This window comes from Neopsephotus bourkii, unplaced genomic scaffold (genome assembly GCF_033783945.1).
Source record: "Neopsephotus bourkii isolate Nb327-2 ecotype Australia unplaced genomic scaffold, CSIRO-AGI_Nbou_v1 NB_1728, whole genome shotgun sequence".
Lineage (NCBI taxonomy): Eukaryota > Metazoa > Chordata > Aves > Psittaciformes > Psittacidae > Neopsephotus > Neopsephotus bourkii.
The window spans coordinates 649,977-670,426 of record NW_026902202.1 but is presented as its reverse complement, the minus strand read 5'-3'; the positions used below and the strand labels follow the sequence as shown (position 1 = coordinate 670,426).

The 20,450-nt window shown below is 37.2% G+C and overlaps 1 protein-coding gene across 1 annotated transcript in view; it reads right to left on the bottom strand.

Moving 5' to 3' along the window:
* Positions 1–1,065: 1,065 nt before the first annotated feature.
* The window catches only part of DLG5 (discs large MAGUK scaffold protein 5), a 110,548-nt gene continuing 91,163 nt past the window's right edge, over positions 1,066–20,450 (bottom strand). Inside the window, exons 21-34 of the mRNA XM_061376671.1 lie at positions 19,844–20,012; positions 16,762–16,839; positions 15,942–16,104; positions 14,890–15,023; positions 14,055–14,219; positions 13,497–13,680; positions 12,415–12,563; positions 11,935–12,105; positions 10,630–10,826; positions 9,780–9,923; positions 9,466–9,593; positions 8,490–8,599; positions 6,605–6,714; positions 1,066–2,919 (exon numbers count right to left, since the gene is read on the bottom strand). Coding sequence (XP_061232655.1) covers positions 2,816–2,919; positions 6,605–6,714; positions 8,490–8,599; positions 9,466–9,593; positions 9,780–9,923; positions 10,630–10,826; positions 11,935–12,105; positions 12,415–12,563; positions 13,497–13,680; positions 14,055–14,219; positions 14,890–15,023; positions 15,942–16,104; positions 16,762–16,839; positions 19,844–20,012 — 2,006 coding nt within the window. The 3' untranslated portion in view covers positions 1,066–2,815. The remainder of the gene's footprint in view (positions 2,920–6,604; positions 6,715–8,489; positions 8,600–9,465; positions 9,594–9,779; positions 9,924–10,629; positions 10,827–11,934; positions 12,106–12,414; positions 12,564–13,496; positions 13,681–14,054; positions 14,220–14,889; positions 15,024–15,941; positions 16,105–16,761; positions 16,840–19,843; positions 20,013–20,450) is intronic.

Sequence of the window (20,450 nt, the reverse complement as noted above, 5' to 3'; positions counted from 1 at the left end):
ACATGAGCTTCAGTATCTTAAGCAATGTTATGTCAGTTTATCCACAGAAAAATAAGGTTGAAAGATACTGATTTCTAGCTAACTCCTTACCTGCAGGCATTTATGGTGGCTTATAAGCATCAGAGTGACACTTTGAAACTTTTGTTGGCTAGCTATATTAAAAGGTATTTTTAAATACCCACATAACCATATTCTTTATTTAAACACCTGGACAAAGTTGCTCTTTTTGGAACAAAGGCCAAATCTAGCTCCAGCATGTAGTATTATAAAATGGTTTACCAGGAAACTCTTCAACTGAACTAAGGTATCTTTCTAGTATTTAAGCAAGACTTCAACTCTACTTCCTTGAGATCAGAACATATGCAAGGTATGGCTGTTACTAACCTGCCAGAACCTGCCTGTTCTCATTTTCTTCATCCTCTATTAGAAGATGGAACAATGGAAAAGCAGATTGGTACAAGTCCTGTCTTATGACTGAAGTCTATTATTAGGTAAGACAACTGCCCATCTACCAACCCAGTTCCTGCTGAAGCTGACTATTTGGCATCTGCGAGAATCCAGTAAGTGATGAAGCAGTTAATACAAAATGACTACCTTCCCTGAGCTTTCAGATAACTCTATGAACAGAAAAGGCTGGTCTGTCTGCGGTGTAAAACTGAGATGTAGAATTCTACAATGTGCCTTTAAGCTAATAATTCACATTTTTGTTTTCTCTGTTTTCCAGTGACTCACTCAAAACCAATGGCGATAGACTAGTTCTCCAGTTAAAGCCTATGTCCAATCAATTACATTTCTACTTGAAATCCTTAACACCACTGGGCCAGAATCTTAAACTGTTAACACAAACCCAACATCTCAGTCTTATTTCTTGTTTCCTGTGGTTTTTGAATGTTTTTGGTATCTATGTATACAAGGCTGGGCAAAACCATAAAACTGAAAATTGTTCCTGTCAAGGAAGTGAATCTATATGTGACAGTTTTAGTCAGAAAGCAGAACCTTATATGAGGACTCAACTAAACACAGTCAAAGAGAACATTAGCTATATGCACCTCTTATACACAAGTCAAGTTACAGAAATTGACCTTTATTTAGTTATCAGTTTCTTTTAACTTTTTTTTTTTTGATACAAAGTGACATTTTCATTTTAGTACAGAAAATCCATGTCAGAACAGTACCTGTCTGTTTCAGTTGTACCACTGGAGTCTACTCTGACCTCAAACTTTAAAAAACAAACAAAAAATGAGATTTAAAAAAAAAACAACTTCTGTCCCTCACCATGAAAAGTACTTTGACTAGTAATTCATCCATACAATTTTCTATTTTTAATTTATATATATATACAGTATTATAATAGTATGGCATTACTATATAAAATACTATATATATATAGTATGTATTCTAGTTCAAAATACTCTATTATAGGATATGACTATATAGACACTATATAAAGTATTTTGAACAATAAAATAGCATCTGTAAACCAGAATTTAAATTTAAGACCAGATCTTTCTTTTGAAGAACTGTGCAAGAATCCCTTTTTTCAATTAAAAAAAGCTGCAAACAGAAGCAAAACTACAGCCTGCAGTGTAAAACTAGAAACCTACATAATGAAATGTTCGGAACAGTGACCAAGAAACAGTTCTGCTCATATGACATTTTAAAAACAATTAAAACACAGTACCCAAGAAACATGGCACAAGAGACAGAAGAGACAGGTACAAAATCTGTGTTATGAACACAGAGTCAGAAGTGCAAAAAACAAAAAAGGAACTGATACAATGGGGTTTGTACAATATGTAAGTAGGTATTGCAACCAAAACTAAACGATCGCTTATTTTTTGACAGTGAGAACACTAACAATTTAGTACCTTACTAAAGACTTTTAATCAAAGCCCTAAAACTGTGGCTGCTCTTAAATAAAAACAATCCATGTGAATGCTATACACTGAAGTACAAAGCTTAAGAATTACCCTGCAAAATTGCACCAACATCAGCTTTCAATATTTACAGTATCTAAAAAGTGACAGAATACAGCATGCTAGGCCTATCTTATGACTCTTCCCCACCAGTACTTAACCCAGGCCCAACAACCAAAAATTATTATTTTTCAACACACATTAAGCTTGGATTGTTCAGAGATATTATGACGTTTAAATATTAAATTCATGCATAAAACAATAAACGATATCTGAGAGCTGACAGGATACAAACAGTGGTCTGCCCTGTAAAGGAGTGTACTTCCTTCTGAGCTTACTCCCAAGACGTACCGATTCAATCCCATGTTATTACCTGTTTGTCAAGTCAACAATGTGCTTAGAAATGGTCAACATGGTAACTAAGAATCATGTTGCGCATAAACCATTCATTCATATTCAGAAATTTCACTCCGTGCTGGAGAGTTACCTCATTAAATGAAAGGACATAGTTAAAAAAAACCAAAAACCAAAAAAAACCCAAAAAAAGACATTCAAGTAAACAGCAACAACCAAATACTTCAAAGAGGTTTTTGTAAACTTGCCATTCTACAGGGTTTTGCAGCATTGTTAAATTCTTTACTTATGGACAAGTACATGCAGGTCACAACCCCTCATGGCAACCTGTCGTGTACACATATGACATAAGAGACAAGCTCGGTGAAGTGATCTACCCCTTCTCACGTGCCTCATTGGGTCCTTGTGTTCAGTGTTATCATTCCCCTTCATGAAACAGAAATCACTTACGGATATCTTTATAAAGACAGAAATGGACTGAGTCCGTTGGATAGAAAGTTAGTTGGTTATTTATATCTGCAAAGTAGTTTCACAGCAAAATAAATCTACAGCGGGCCAGCTGGGATCCACAGGACTTTGTTTTGTTCTTGATCAACAGTTGTCATAATCTGAGTGCAAATGCTTGAAAGGGCTCCTCCCTGGACGATTCCTGGAGAAAAAGATGCCCCCCACACAAATGAGACTGAAGCAAACTGGTGTGACTAATTACAAGAGCAGTCTTTTGCATTTTTATGCAAAACGTTTATCAACAGATCAGAACTCATCTACCCAATTCAATATTTGCCAGATGCACGATTCTATTAAAATAAGGAAAAGAATAAACAGAACAAAGAGGTTAAGCATTCAATATACAATTTCTTCTGCTACCTCTTAAAACAGGCCAGGGAAGTCACAGAACTGATGGCTATAATCAGCTAAGGCAACTGTTTTGTTAAAGGCCTCCATGTACTATTTTCAGAGGCATCAGGTGGCAAAGTTTAAGTCTAAAGATGGTCAGAACCTGCTATAATAAACCTTCTCTGTTCAGCATGTGGTGTTAGGAGTTTCATATTTATGTGGTAATATACATAGAGACTATAGCTGTAGCAACTAGAAACTATTTACAAATATTAGAAATAAATTATGAGGCAGCTCACAGATCACAGAGCTAAATAAAGCAGCAGCGGTTCCTACTCTGATTCTTACTGTCAACTACATTCAAGGAACAAAAGGCCAACAACAAGCAACTCCCTGAAAATCAGTTCAGAAGACAAAGGAACACTTTGCATTCTACCCTTGCTAAACGTAACAGTCATAAAAAGTAAAATGCCAACACTGAGACAGGAGAGGAGACTGTATTAGCTTTGAGGCTTAAAAAGCGAGGAACTTCATGACTCGAGAAATATGTCAGTGAAGCCTCTGGCCTCAGCTACCACTAACAAGAAAAAAAAAAAAAAAGAAAAACCTTACAAGGCTTAAGGTATTATTTACTTTTTTGAAAAGAAGCAATTTGATCTTAACCATGTCAGATGAGTTTGGATACAGAACACAGTAACCAACAAGGTCTATGAAAGGCGACAAATGACAGTGGGGAAGTGATTCAGATGGCACAACATGCTCACAACGTGGTACAGGAAACAAAGCCAACTTGAGAGGGTCATGAGTCAAAAAATGAAGTAGTCACAGAACTCAGGTCTGAAAGAGTGTCATACAGCTTCATAAGAAAGCTGCCGTGTCAGAATTAATTACCTGACAGAACAGGGCCAGGGACATTAAGGGCAACAAGACTAGGGACAATGTGGGCCACCTTCAGTAGGAAACAGGAGACCTGGTTACCAAGGACATGAAGAAGGCTGAGGTACTCAATGACTTTTTTGCTTCAGTCTTCGGCAAAAGCTCCAGCCACGCCACCCAAGTCACAGAAGGAAAAGGCAGGAACTGGGAGAATGAAGAACCGCCCTTTGCAGGAGAAGATTTGGTTTTAGATCATCTAACGAACCCGGGGATGCGCAAGTCCATGGAACCTGACAAGATGCATCTGCAGGTCCTCGGAAAAGTGGCAGATGAAGTGGCTAAGCTACTATCCATGGTATTTGAAAAGTTATGGCAGCCCAGTGAAGTTCCCACTGAATAAAGATGGGGAAACACAACTCTCATTTTTACAAAGGGGAAAAAAGGAAGACTTGGGGAACTACAGGCTGCTCAGTCTCACCACGGTGCCTGGCAAGACCATGAAGCAGATCCTCCTGGAAACTATGCTAGGGCACATGGACAATAAGGGGCATGACTGGTGACAGCCAACACAGCTTCACTAAAGGCAAATTGTGCCTGACAAATCTGTGGCCTTCTATAACAGGGCTACAATGCTGGTGGATAAGGGAAGAGCAACAGGTATCGTTTGCCTGGGCTTGTGCAGGACATTGCCAAATGCCTTGAACAACAATCTTGTCTCTCAATTGGAGAGGAATGGATCTGATGGATGGACCACTCAGTAGATAAGGAATTAGCTGGATGGTCACACTCAGACAGTTGTGGTCAGCACCTCAGTGCCCAAGTGGAAATCAGTAACAAGAGTTGTTCCTCAGGGGTCAGCACTGGGACCAGTGCTGTGCAATTATCTTTGTCAGTACCATGGATTTGAGTGCACCTTCAGCAAATCTGCTGCAGACACAAAGCTATGTGGTGCGTTTAACATGCTGGAGGGTCCAGATGCCATCCAGAGGGACCTTGACAGGCTTGAGAGGTGGGCCTGTGCAATGCTCATGAAGTTCAACAAGGCCAAGTGTAAAGTCCCAGCACCTGGGTTGGGGCAATCCCAAGCACAAATACAAGGTAGGTGGAGAAGAGATTCAGAGTAGCCCTGAGGAGAAAGACTTGGGCATGCTGACTGACAAGAAACCGAACATGAGCTGGCAGTGTGCGCACGCAGCCTAGAAAGCCAACCATATGCTGGGCTGCATAAGAAGGAGCATGACTAGCAGGTTGAGAGAGGTGACTCTCCCTCTCTACTCCCTCTTGCCTGAGACCCCACCTGGAGTACTGCATTCAGCGCTGGCACCCCTACTACAAGGGCGTGGACCTATTGTAGAGAGTCCAGAGCAGGGCCTCAAAGATGATCAGAGGGCTGGAGCAACTCTCCTATGAAGACAGAGAAGAGTTGGGCTTGTTCAGCCTGGAGAACAGAAGGCTCCAGGGAGACCTCAGAGCAGCCTTCCAGTAACCTGAAGGGGGGCCTACAAGAAATCTGGAGAGGGATTTTTTTACAAGGACATGTAGGGATAAGACAAAGGGGAATGGAAATTGAAAGAGGGTAGATTTAGATTAGGTATTAGGAAGAAATTATTTTCTGGGAGGATGACGAAGCCCTGAAATAGGTTGCCCAGAGATGTTGTGGATGCCTCATCCCTCGAAGTGTTCAAGGCCAGGCTGGACAGGGCTTTAATTAACCTGATCTAATGGCAGGTGTCCATGCCTGCAGCAGGGGTGTTGGAACTTCCAACCCAAATCCTTCTATGATTCTGTCCAACATACCTATCTACATGCTATTTTATGCACAACATTATAATTTCTACAAGCTTAAATGTCAGTGCAGTTTGAACACCAGCCCTCTTTGACTACCAGCATCTGGAAATGTTGCTGAGAGCTGGAGTCCATTGTACTTGGCACTAACAGAGGGAGGCCCTTGCCATAGAGCATGTGGGAAAATACACATAGGACTCTCTTGTGCTACTTTCATTATGAGGGTGACATTAAAATGCAACAAATGACTTAACAAGGGGCAGAAGATAACATGTGGTGATGGCCATGCACACTTGCCTGTGAAGGTTTAGTATGTGACATTTAAGTGAGCATTTGTATGGCTATTAGATACCACATAACTGATTTTGTTGAGAATGTGCAGCTTCCCTAAGTATGTGCTGAGGTAACTCTATACTGAATACACCCCCCTGTTCTCTCTTGTACTTGGCTGGTATGCCTCAAAATATTTCTGTAAAAATCCCATTGGTCAGGGGCATGAAAAGTTGGGATTTGGCAGGTTTAGTGGTGGGGTTTTTTTGCTTTATTTCATTTTCTCCTTTTAAGTTTTGCTGCCATTAACATCAAGGTGGCTAACATTTGTCCCCATTCTTCTGACTGTATGTGGAACCACATGGTAATACATTCTGAAATAAGCAGAGACAATCTTCAAACACAGTTATCTTCCTGTAGTAAAAATAACAGTATTAACTACAATCCAAGATTCATATATTTTATGACATTAAAAAGGCCTCTGAAATTGAATTTAATTATTCCGAATAACAATGCAGGTTCAAATTGCCATTGTATTCCTACTGAAATGCTCATCAAATACTAACCTGTAAAGTACTTGCTATACTCTTGTTCAATTTTTTGAGCTGTCTCAAACTGTTCTTTGGAATGTTTCTGTGTAACTTTGTCCCTCAGGAAGATTGGGTCTTTTTGCTCTCTGCAAAAAAGAAAGAAAAAAAGAAAAACTTCATGTAAGAGGTGTTTGGATTTTTTTTTTTCTTTAAATGGACTTGAAATTATTACCTCCAATTGGGTGAATATGAAAGGCTAGCTAATTTGCAAGCGTAACACTGTGCATAGAGTGCCATCTACTGTGTTTCAGCAGTATCAACATAACACTAATTGCAGTGCTAACAGATTTATCTGCTTTCAGATCAAGACAGTATTCTCCTTTAAAGTCTCGGAGATTGTGAGAGGGTTAAGGGAGAAAGAGTACTTTTTCCAGTTCATGTGAATCAGATCATTATCTCATGTACACTCCAGCACTTCCCACACAAAGCTGGGGCTAAAGTACTGCTCTTTTACAGGTTTGAAGTACTGAGCATCAAGCGAATAGAATATTTCCATGTTGTCTTATATATGGCACTTTTTTTGGATTACTTTTTCTATTACTAAAGTAAAATAAAATTTAAAAAACCCAGCAAAATACAAATGGGAAAGAAAAAAAGAAACCAATAAGCATTTTAATTCCTATCAAGGCTTGTAACAGTCTCTTTCAATTCTGACTTGGGGTTCCCAGAAAAGGATTCTGTTTAAAAGGAATTGGAATTTATAATCAACTAGTAGGGCCATACAGATAGGTACTGAAACAATAAAAACATAGTTTATTACAGCAGTGAGAGAAGCAGCACAGATTTTATAAATAAAAAAAAAAAAATCACCACTGAACTAACCAATCACTGCTGAGTAGTATTTCAGAGAATGCCAACAGGACCTGTGCTATATAAAGGCTGTTTGGAAAAACCCTTGGTGCTCATAACAAGCAGAGACAATGTGCCACTGCACCTTATTCTGATGACTGCTAGAAATCTTTGTGTGTCTAGTTCACTCACTCTGTGTCACTCTCCAAAAAAAAAGAAATAGCTGTAATGGTCATCATTCCATTTCCAAAGGGGCGCAAGACATGACAGTTCCATTTGTCATTCAAGTGCATGATCCTACTGTGGTAATGAAATATACTACACTGCTTTATGTCATGCTTCTACTTTAAAGTGGTGATACTTATCTTTATTAAATAGATAGTAATCAAATTTACCTACAGATAATACAAGAATATAAGAAGTCTTCAACTTGCAAAATGAAGATAGCACAAGAGTTCTCAATAAAACTTTCTTAATACTTCTGTTGGGAGATTATGTCACTTCTTCCCAAATCAATCTACCAAAACATGCGAAGGCTTACTTAAACATTAAAGACTGTGGTTTGGAACTCTCATGTTCTGCTCCTGGCTTTCTTTGAGCAGGAAATTCTCAATTACTGAAAGAGCACAGTCTGAGAAGACCACAGTATATGAACTCCATGGCAAAAGGAACCTTCCCTTTGCTGTTTAAAGAACGAAGGTGGGAAAGCTCAGGTTACAAATCAATAGGCACTGCATTCACATACTGGGACCCATTGAGAGGATTAATGGCTCTTTGCATGGTCAACACTTAACTGTATTAGGGCTTCATACAAAGGTGAGCAGGAATGATCTGAGTGCTGCCTGGAGTACCTTCAGTTAGAGTACATTGTTTTGATTTCTTTGAAAGATTCACTTAATTATCATGCAACAAAAATGAAGTTAAGACCATTTACCTCTCAGCAGTTTCTATGGTCAAATTCCACATTATCTTTCAAAGATTTAAGATGACTAGGATGAAAGATATAATAAAGGTAACAAGCTTATTTTAAGCTAAAATAAACATCCCTGAACTACACCCCTCACAGACTTACTTGATTTGTTTAGCATTTTTGTAGCGAATAAAAATTACAATAGGGTAGATATGAACACTGTGGAGCCGTTCGATGGCATGAGGAGCGATGTCAAGCAGACAATGACAATCCTAAGATCAAATGTAAATGCAAAACACTCATTCAGTTAAAGAGCACAAGCACACATGCAAATCCCCCATTTCTTCCCCTACTTAAATCACAGCAACCCAACAGAATTTTGCTACATCTTTAGCATTTTGGGGCTACTTCAGTTACAAATTGAGCAATTACCTGAGCAATTTGTAACTGAAGGATTTATAACAAAACACAGAAGATGGAAAACCTGCAAGAAATTCCATTCATAGTATCAAAAGCATGCACTGATAGAAATAAAAGTATTTGAAAAACTAATGAAATGAAAACTCAGATTGAAATATATGCAATACTTTTTTTTTATTTAAATATGCATATTTATTTTATCTTTCAGAAGTTGTAATCAAAAACAACTGCCAAAGTAATAACACTTTCTGTGTGGTTTGAGAGAAAACTATAAGCAATGAACAGACTCTAATTAACATCTGTCTCCAGGATTATTATGATATTTATGTTCTATATTAAAGGTCCTTTCCAACCCTACCTATTCTATGATTCTATGAATGGTTAGAAAACCTAAATCCTGATTTAGGAGGTAGGGGATAGAATCTATGAAAAACATACTTTATTTAACAAGAAAATTATTTCTAACTTTGTTTAATAATACTGTAAAAGAATATGCACATTCCTGGTTTCTACAAAGTTGAGGTTGCATAACATAATATTTAAATCTCTAAGCAGCTACATGCCAAAGTGAGGTAAATTTTATTTTACTCAGTGGCCTAGAAACTGATTCTCTGAATGTCTTAAAGAAGGAGAGTACTAACAATTTTCACGCCCACCAACATAGTAAGACCACATATTGCAACCTGTACAAAGAACTACAGCAATAAAATTCACTCACCTTTTCTGTTATCTCTTTTATTGAAGCTACAGTTGTCACATCAAAATGTCCACTCCTCCGTTTATAATCAATAAACAGACAATCCTTCACACCCCGTTCAATGGCTTGTTGGGAAGCTTTCATAACCTCTATTTCATAGAAACATAGAAATATTACTATTCCTTAGGCACAGACCAAGGCTAACGAAACAACATTTGCAAATTCAGATTCTTGGATTTTTTTTCCACGTTTGTGCTACTGTTTAGTTCATGTATATAGATCTTACTATCTACGTATTCTAAGCAAGGATAAATTGGTTATTTTTGCACACTTACCAAGAGGACATCTGCAAAATTTTCCAGGTGATTCTTTGACCAACATGTCTTTCACAGCATCAAGTAAAGGTCCTAGAATAAGGACAGGCCTAGGAGAGGTACAGTCCACTTTCTGTACACGCTGATATGCCAGACTCGCAGAATCTACAGACACAGAAGGCTTACTTACAAAAGCATAAATTATTTTCTCGACATTCCTCAAATCAGGAGAAGCACCCTTACGGTAATTAGGAAAACAAATCTCTTGCAAGGGATAAGGGTCTGGACAAGAACAAAAAATGTTCACCAGCCATTATAACAATTTTCTCCACTTGACAGTTTAAAATAGATGGTTTTCTAATTGAATCTGGTGCTTCCCACATATACACACACTTTAAACCAATCATTCCTATGTTTTCCTTGCGCAAAGGTTTGTTGAACTTTTCCAAGGAAGTAAGTATTGCACCCAACGTGATTTTTGCAGGGGAGTAATGAAACAGAATTGAAGATTTGAGTGGTGCGCAGGCTTTCTGTCTAGTCTAAACAACCTATACAGAAAAACAGTTGAAAGGAAAACCAAAACCATGCATGAAAAAGCAATATCTCTCTGCAAATGAAACATTACTGTTAATAGATCCAGGAATAAACTTCAAAAAACCAAAAAAGCAACCCAAACTTGAAACACTCTGAACTGTTATTTAAATTAAAAAAATAATAATTGTTATTAAAAGTAATGTACATCGGACATATGATCACTATTTGTACTCAGACCAACCACAAAATAACATTATTTGTTGTGACATGCTGCAACTGCTTAAAAATAAAACAGGAGGAAAGGCAACCCCCTGCAAAGTATAACAAAGGTACTTGCCATCCAGGAAAGGAATTGAATCTGTACTGATTGTATCAAGAGCCAGTAGATCCTTTCCATCTTTGGAACCACTTCGCTTGTGTTTATGCTTTCTTCTGAAGAATGACCTCCGTGCTGCTGCTGACAATGTCTTAGATGAGCTGTTTTCATCTTTAGTCTCAGACATGCTGTGTCTCCTGTAGAATTCCTGATCCATCCTATAATGAGGCAGACTAAAGAGTTGGTATTTAAACTTAACTTTTTAAATTTTTTTGACAAACAGTATCACTGCTGCTTCTGGAACACACTGGAAATTACCATCTCAAGCCTTAGTCTGAGTATCTTCATCACAGAAAGTTAATCGGAAAGAAACATTAACATAAAGCAAATAACAAGCATCTGAAAACGTCACACTAACATAAGTACCTCAGGATTCTTATAGTATAAATAGCAACATGGCACAAAGTGTGACCACTCTGACAGTCAAAGCAAAAACAGCAGTAGGTACTTGCCAGTAAAGTCAGCCTTGCTCAGACGATCCAATTCTTTCTATAAAGTTACTACTAATCCTTACAAATTAATTATTAGCAATCCAAAACAGTAATTTTGTTAAGTTTTCTTTTAAATGAGCACAAATATTTTGGCTACATAACACATGTAAAGTGCAGGTGGCTTTAATGTCCACCTTCATTAAGAAGCCTATCAATGATATGTATGGGTCTGTATGCATATACTGTACTTCCATACATTCCACATAGTACCACTGTCCCACTGTTAGGATGGATTTTGAGTTATGACAGAGAAAGAAGACTAACAGAAGAAAAGGAAAACAGCAAACAAATACTCTTAAAAAAAATAAAAATCACTGAGTAGTAACTAATGGGATTTCAGTAACAACAGAAAAAAATTAGTTCCTGCATACTCCTCTTAAGTGCTCTACCATCTTTAGGAGATTGTGGAGAAGACATAGTCTTACAATAATGTTGCTGTCCACAGGTAACTTAATATCATGATACTTCCCAAGAATGATTGTGATAACCATGGATTAAAGGATATTTTTTGCTGTGGTTACCCTCACTTTTGTTATTGAATTATCTATCACAACACTAGTTATGTGTAATTTCCATTTCTAGTTTACTATTTAGTAACATTAAAACCAACTTAATAGAGCAGTATTTTTAATTCAATGCTATGAAAATATGACATTCCTAAAATATCATGCCTAAGAATTAGTATCTCCCAGAAAGAACAGAAGCGAACAAGTCTTTTATACCACATCTCACAAGTCAGACTTTTAAAGACTGTAAGATAAGTGAGGTCACTCACATATATTTACTTGGAATCTGTCCTCTTTCCAGCTTCTGAGCATTCTCATCTAGCTGCCAAGCCATCCAGCAACCAAAGTTTCCCTGTGGTAGAGTGTCATCAACATACAAAATGTCATCCTTCTTAAAGCTTAAATCCTGTTCCACCTCTGCCAGACGGTCATAAAGTGCTCTAGAAAGGAAGACATAAAGAGGCTCTGAAACTGATCTCCATCAACTCTAGGGAAGAATATGCATATTTATACTGAAAAAAAGCTAACAGATTAGCAGCACATGCTACATTTCAAAAGCACACAAGCTTACATTGAAACCTGCAGACCCACTATGCTACAGATTGTGTATTCACTGTCAAAGACTACCTGGGATAAGTGAGTAAATTTTTGATTTTAAAAATGTGATAAAACCGATGCAGTATCTCTCTCATAATGGTCAGCACATTATCCTGACTCTTATGCTGTCATTACCAGTCTTGCTCAAATACCTGATATAGAATCCATCTCCAGGAAGATCTTTTATCTTATTAAACTCTTCTATTCGGTACTGAGTCTTTATTTTTATGTTTTCTCCAGGCTTCAACATTTCAAGATAAGCTTCCTCAGCTGTTTTATTTCGCATATCAATGGCCCCATACTACAAAACACAAAATGTGGAAACCCTTTAGTATGAACTTGTATCTTAACGGGCAACAGAATCAGGTGAACTTGAAAAACATGCAAAATAAGTTTGTTTTTACCACTGGCACGCTCTATATACAAGTAATCTTGTTACTTAACTCTAGCACAGTTTGCACCTTAAGATGTCTAGCAGGAGACTGAGACATGGGGGTGGAAAACAAACTACAGTGAACACAGCAAACATGCACCATGACAGTCGGCAACTCTTTAAATAGTTTTCAAGGTGTAAGCTGAGAAACATAAAATTCACACTGGAAAGAATTTAGTTTTTTTTTTTTTCAAAAGCAAGTGGTCTGAGAATTACAAAGCACAATTACAAAGCAGAGTCTCCATCTGGATACCAGAGGCACAGTGGGAGAGTCTCAGTTCTCAATCAGAATCAATTCTCAGTTTTATCTGGAAAGGTCATAAAAACAAATGTGTTTATAACCTTAACAGTCTTGCCAAGTAGATAAATATTCTCATTTCAGATACAGAAATCACAGTCAAAGACATATTGCAAAGATGTATTTCCCAAAACTCTTGTTAGAATTTCTCTGGTTTGAGGTATCTTTCATATCATTGCCTTTATCCTATGTACAGCAATAGGTTCAAGGCTTCGTCTAAATAGATGAAGACAGTAGGTGTTCATAATTCCTAGTGGATATACATTAGTCCTTCAAACCTGTGGGCAACTTGTGGTCTCAACAGTGGTAGTTCTCCAGGCCCACATCATCCAGCTCTTCATATGTCACAGCATTCTCAGTATTCTTACCCACGTTTTGTGACAGGAACTCAAGATTCATAGAACATCTCCCATTGTGAGACAATACGATTTTTTGTACAAACCCCTCTTTATATCACCCGAGACATTTTGTCAGTACACTGCAGATTTTTCATAATAGCTTACCTCAAGTATCATGTCACCCAAGACAAGTCCATCAGGTCCTTTGGCTGGGCTATCATCATCTACATCTGAGACAAATATTCCATACAGGTTTCCACCACATATCTGGATCCCAAGATCAACTTGGGATTTTTTAACAACAACAGTTCTAGGTTCAGGGGTCCTTTTGTTTGTGTCCACAGGGCCCCTTTAGACAGGAAGAAATAGCACATGTACTCCAATTTAAAACCTTGCACTGCATACAATCAACTAGTCATCTGAATATATATTTACATCATTTTTCAAAATAGGTCACCTACAAATACAGTCTTGAAAACAAACATGATGTTCCTTGCAGACCTTCTTAACTAAACCAATCTTGCAGTAAAACTTTCTTTGCTCCTTGCATACCCTGTCTTTCAAAAACATTCATCCTGGGGTCTACATAACTTGTCTGCTGACTTATTTCAACCAGACACAGCATTCACAGAAGTAGACTTTGTTTTTTAATGCCCTTCACATCCCACATCCACCGTGACCATATTTGTTTTTTTTCCTTAAGGCAAAAATTTTACTCTCGACCTTAAAGAATTCCGGGGACTTGTAGTTGGCGTGGTTTGTTTGGACGGGGGTGTCATCGTTCCTTCATCCTGTTCACTCACAGTATCGATTACGGAATGATTGTCAGGCGTTGCAGCTCCACTGCCTTGAGGGGTGGAATGATTACTCACAGGTTCTAGGCGAGAACTAAGGAGGAGGTGCAGAGGAAAAGAATAAAAGACTAGAGGGTTAGTATTTCACCAATGCCAAATACTTTCCATGCAGTCAAAGATTTAACATGGTCGTAAATTGCTGGGGGTGGGGGTGGGACAGGACACAAAACGAAACAAAAAGCAACCACCACCACCCCCCCCCAAGGAAAAAGCCCCCCCCCCCCAAAAAAAACCCTAAACCCACACCACAAACTCAAACCAGCATGCCAAATAACCTATCTTCACCCTAAGTCAAACAGAAAGATAAGGCTCAGTTCTGAGGTGTGATCATGCATCAAAATGGAATGATGTGGTCATATGCCTTTTCCAATTAGTTTTTAGAAACTCAAAGTATAAAAAAAAAACCCAACCTAAACCAAACCCAAAAACCAATCAGAAGTACCAGAATCTCATAATCATAGGAAGAAGTAATCTTTGGTTTTAGTTTAATGTATCTAAAGATTATGCCCAAATAAGAAAGAAATCTAGCAGGTGAATCAAGCATTTTTACTTTCTTTTTGACAAGCAGGTATTCATACCTTACTTTTCTAAGCAGTCACACTACAAATGTGCTGATGTTTGCAAACACACTATAAAGAAGTTATCTACTAGCTAATAACAGCATGGACCGGAGTAGGTTTTTTTCAAAGTCTAGCCAACTTTACCTTGATCGTGAATGATTGCCAAGCTGATACATATGTGGGTTATACTGAGCCAGAATAGTAATGGTGTCACACTGCTGTCCAATGATTAGTCGAGCCTGTTGCTCTGTAGCATTTCTCAAATTTATTCCATTAAACTAAGGGAAAAAAAAATATGCACAAACCAGGATGTCAAGTTTTCAGATGCAGACTAACAAAATTGCTCTTTCACTCTCCTAATGAGTTTCTTGTCTATATGCTGACTTATTTCCACTGGGGTAAATAGGAAGATGAAAATGCTGCTATACAATGATTCCTAGGGTTTACTTATTGGAAGGAATCATTATAATTTTAAAACATTGGTAACCTGAACGTGAGTTTAAAAATCTTTTTACTATTGAAAAACATAAATATTCAGAGCTATGCTATATCTGGTATCACTGATTAAACACAAGTTGGTTCAGATCACTGATCTGAATAAATTCAGGATTTAAAGACAAATTCAGATCCATAATCCATTCAGGTCCATTGTAATATCATCCACACACTGTGAAACAGACTATGTTTTAGCATACAGAAGAATGAACAGACCTAACATTTACAAAGCAGCTCTGTACTTTAAAAAATGCTTCTCCACATGTTTAATGCTGTAAGCAGAAACACGATTGTAGCTAATCTAAAGCCTAGGTGAGTATTTTTTTAAATGAGGTATCTCAGGTAAGGATATGGCACTGCAACAGCCGCCTGAAACTTGGTGCAAGCCAGTCATACGAGTATTTACTCACATTATCAGGCAGAGCATGATGTTGGGACTACATTGTTTACAGGCTTAAAATTTAATTATATCTATATAAGATGCAATGCAGATCTACCACCAAAAGACATTATTTTATGATAAAGCCTGACAAAACATCACAACAATCACAATTACTGGAATATTACAATACAGAGTACCCTTTGCTACATCTCACAGTACACAAGCTTTCACAAGATACTCTTCTACGGAAGGTAGTTATGGCTGGATTCATTTGAACTGACTCATTAAGCCATAGGAATAGTAGCAAGCAAACAATTACCTCTAGTAACTGATCACCATACTCAAGGCCAGCTTGATGGGCAATGCTCCCACCTGTTACTTTAGAGACAAATATTCCACCATTTTCTCCGCTCACAATGGAAATCCCTAGTGGCTCAGAACCCTTCTGCACTTTAACATGACGTGGCTCTTCCATGTAGGGCCTTTTAGAGGAGATAGTTAAAACTGATTTGGACAAAATTGCACTTGAACCATCAGAACATCAAAGTTACATGCAATACTTTCTGTCTGAAATGTAATAATAAAATAGGTTTACACAGTTACTTTAAAAAATTTACTGTTAACTGTCTTAAATGCATTCCTTTGAAATCATGCAATGTATTGGCAGAAGTAAATGTATACCAGGTACATGACTGCTCTAAAACATTATGGTATATATGAATTATAAATATTATGGTGTGAAGTTGGTAGGAAGAAGCTTCCAGATGCATATTATATAAAAGTAATTGAACCATTGTATATAATATGTCATATGTCATTTACAAACCATAGTCCAGAAAGGTATTTTACAAATACAAATGCTGGGAGTATTTATTGCCAGTGAAAATAAACATCATAAATAATAAGGTGGTAAACAAAAGGACAACTATGCAGAAATATCAGATTTTATATTTGTAAGTGGAGAAACATAAATTAGTAATGAAAATTAAGAAGCTGCAAACTCAAGGCATTAAGACAGCAGTTTGCATGGTAGCATTACAATTACCATGCAAATTCTCCTCAGGGCAATTATCCAAACATGTAAAATAGCACAAAGTGCGCAATAATGCTTGAGAAGGACAACCTTAGATCAGGCCAACCTCAAACTCCTTAGTGATGAGAACCTAGGCCTAGGAGCCACAGGGATTCTCAGAAAAGACCTATTACGGAACAGATATCTGAAAGATGTAGAAGATTTGAGAACACTTAGAAAAAGACACACAGTAGTATGACAAAAGTAAGTATAACAAGAGAATGGCTTACACAAAAGAAAACCCTGACAGATTCCACTTTCCTCCCCCCAGAGTTAGGATGTACCCACCTGTACAAATAGGGCTGGTCCCCCTGGTGTGTGTAAGCATATAGTAGCCTACTAAAAAGTGCTGGTTCCTATTACTATGCACTTGGTGGCAACATAGCAAAAGGCATCACCAAACACTAACAGTTGAGCTTGTTCTGAATGAAACAGCTTGTGTGCCAGGTGTGCTGTATTTTTTAATTTTAATAACATTATTCTACATTTTTCATGCATTAACCTGAATGTTTTCTTTCCTAACCCTTCATTATGCCATATGATATTCTCTAAATTGTGCCAAATGCTGAAACTATTTAATTGTGCTGTTCAGAGACCAGATGAGTTAACTAGGCTTCACTCAATGCTACTAATGTGAGCTAGGCTGAGGAAAAGTATTTTTTGAAAGAGTAGGATTTAGGGTTGTGGGCAGAGGGAAAAAGACATGGTTTCATAAATTCATAAATATTTAACTGCCACAGTCTTTGAAGGCAGCTATTTAGCAGCCTTCAGAAGCAGGAGCATAATAATTTACCATCTTATAAATGCATTAAAGATAAAAACTGATTGCTGATATGAATGGAACTCTGGAGCTCAGTAATCTCGTAACATCAACATCACTGTTAGGCATGACAACCTCAGAGCTTGTCTATCTATGTAATGAATACAAGGTAAGTTTATTACCAGCCCATCTTTATTTGTGCATTGCATTTTGTAACTAAACTTCCTGAAGACTGATTTTATGAATTAAAACTACATCTTTCTGAACTTTCTTTATTGTACCCTTTCTGCTTTTCCATCTACCACATGCATTTTTAAATTTGGTTGGTTTGCTTGTTTGTGATTGGAATAAAAATCAAACCCATACAAACTGCACAGGATCATATCCTGAAATTCTAGTAAACACAAAATGAAAGATAATTAGCAATGCATGTAGTAGAGAGTCAATAAAAAAGTAGAACAGAATGACAACATGTAAAAGGTGTCTTACTTGATAAGCAGTGTTACTAAAATCAAGTGAAGTGCACTCTAACATTCAGACTGCCTGCCAGAATCACTAAACACTAATTAGAAAAAAAGCCTTACTTGATCAGATCTTTTAAGTTAAAGTCAGCAGAACAAACAGAAACACTGATTTTTAATATTTTTTTAAATCTGTATTGTTATTACTTTTATCTGGGGGAAAGCCAAGCAAGTTATTTACTTGTATTTTATGGGGAACAGAAGAATTGTAAGACTAAATAACCATTGAAAATGCTATCCAGGTATCTTGAAACAGTTTCTTAGAAGAGACTTAAATTAGCTAGTTTCCTAAATTAAGAACTGTTCATCAGTTTTTTGTTTTAGTTTTTAAAAAGCCAAACAGAACAAAACTTCGAATTATGTTGAGAAAGTCAGTCCAGACTACACTTTATACACATGCACAACAAGAGTTAAAGGGCTGGAACTCGACTGTACTTCCATTGCCTGATCACCAAACAGTAAGAGAAGTTTTTACTTCCCAGGGATCAGAACACGTCTTTTGTGCTCAGAGATACCATGTTACAGAGGTGTCAAAATCCTACCTTTTTCAGCTGAACATTACACATTATTAGTCACGTGAAAGAGAAAAGAAATTCAGACTTTGAATTTGCAAGGGACAATTAGAGGAACATTTATACAAGAACAGAAATTGAGTATATGTACTACAAAAGTCACACTGAAGTAAGAAAGAACGAAAATTCACAAATACCTCTTTATATTCCCTTTCAAAGTAACACTGTCCTTTGTACACAGTATATATTCTAGAGTTACTACAGTAACTTAGTTATGGATTCTTTAAATGAGACAAGTTTTATATAAAATTTTATGAATAACTTTTTATTACTACCAGAAAACTTGGAATACAGAATACCCTCATTACTTTATCATTCACATTTTTTAGAGTCAGTCCTTTTACATAAATCAAGCAACACAAAGAGGTCTTGAAATCCACATAAATATAATCTATTCCAACACATCACAGCTCCTTTACATTCCCACAATGGCATTCAGCTGCTTTACTGTAAACAAAAGCCTGATTCAGATTTCTGTCTTACTGTTCAATGCTTTGAATGCATTCAAACTTTTTAATATATTCAGTCTAGCCAGATCAGGATTAAATGAAATCAGATGTCCAGAACTCATACCATAAGCAACATACCTTGAAAATGTTCATTATGAGATATAGAAGGTTGCTAAACCACAAAGCTCATGTTTTTTAAGAAAGCTATCATATCAGGTTCAAATTCTGCAAGCAGATACACATATACTTAATGCTACTGCTAGCAGTGGTCTAAGTGCAGCCAAAGGGATTGGTCACAGTAGTAAATTTGCATCTGTACATATAAATACATTCTTGCACAGATATGCCCTCAATTTTCCATGTTATCTGGCTAAATTGAATTAAGGCACAGTGGTTAGAGCACATATTCTGTAACACTAAGGCACCTGATATTTAGGTATCAAATGTTACTAGGTCTTCACTTGATTAGTTCTCCAGAGTAGAAAACAAGCCTATCACAAACAAGCATCTGAGGTACTTCAGCTAAAGGACTGTATTCCAATGTAGACCACTCTTACTTTGTGTGGCCATTAGTCTAATAAGAAAGAAATAAAACCCTTATGAAATTCTTTAGTTTTCTGAATTCAAGAATTCAGTTCTCAATCTTGACGAAAAAAATCCACACAAAGATCTCTTACATATTTTGTAAAGAAAATGAAAACGTTAAGTAACAGGATCCAAGATGCACCTCTGTGCCTACATATGTGTCATTTAAATTAAAAGTTCACATTCCTTCAGCCTAATAAAGAAAGGTAGAAAATTGCTTCAAATACATTTGTATTAAAAACAAATAATGTGGAGACCTTACCTATCTTTTCTACGTTCTCCAATAGATACTGGGCTAATGGAAATCCTAGGTAATGTAGAAAGGGAGTTCTGAGATTGGCTGCTGGCGAAGGAAGACGTTTCCAAGTTGAGAGGCGACTGTGGAGGAGTTATCAAGCTGGGACTGCTACATTCAGAGTGTGATAAGGAGCCTACGGAAAATCAACAGCTGAGCTTTAGTATCCTGCATCTGTCATAGTCTGGAGACCTACACAGACATAGTGAAAGACACCAGACCTATCTGAGATGAAAATGAGGACCGACTGTTCACTAGCACTCCATTAACCATGCAAGGAGCTTAGGGAGATGAGGTAACTGATTTCAGACACTGAAAACTTACTGTCCGTAATGACTACATGTCAAATCTGTTCTCTCTAAGTGTGCATAAAACTACTTCCATTCTTAACAAGCAGAGTTTACAAACCAACTATGCCATAAGCATGTCTGGAAACAGGTAACAATGCAAAGTTAAAAAAAAAAAATAAAAACCAGGAAAGGAGAAGTAAAAAAAAATTTAATATGTAGGTTTATTTTCAAATAAAGTATTTCTGTAGAGCCCTTTCCTTTGGGTAGGAGATATATTATGGAAC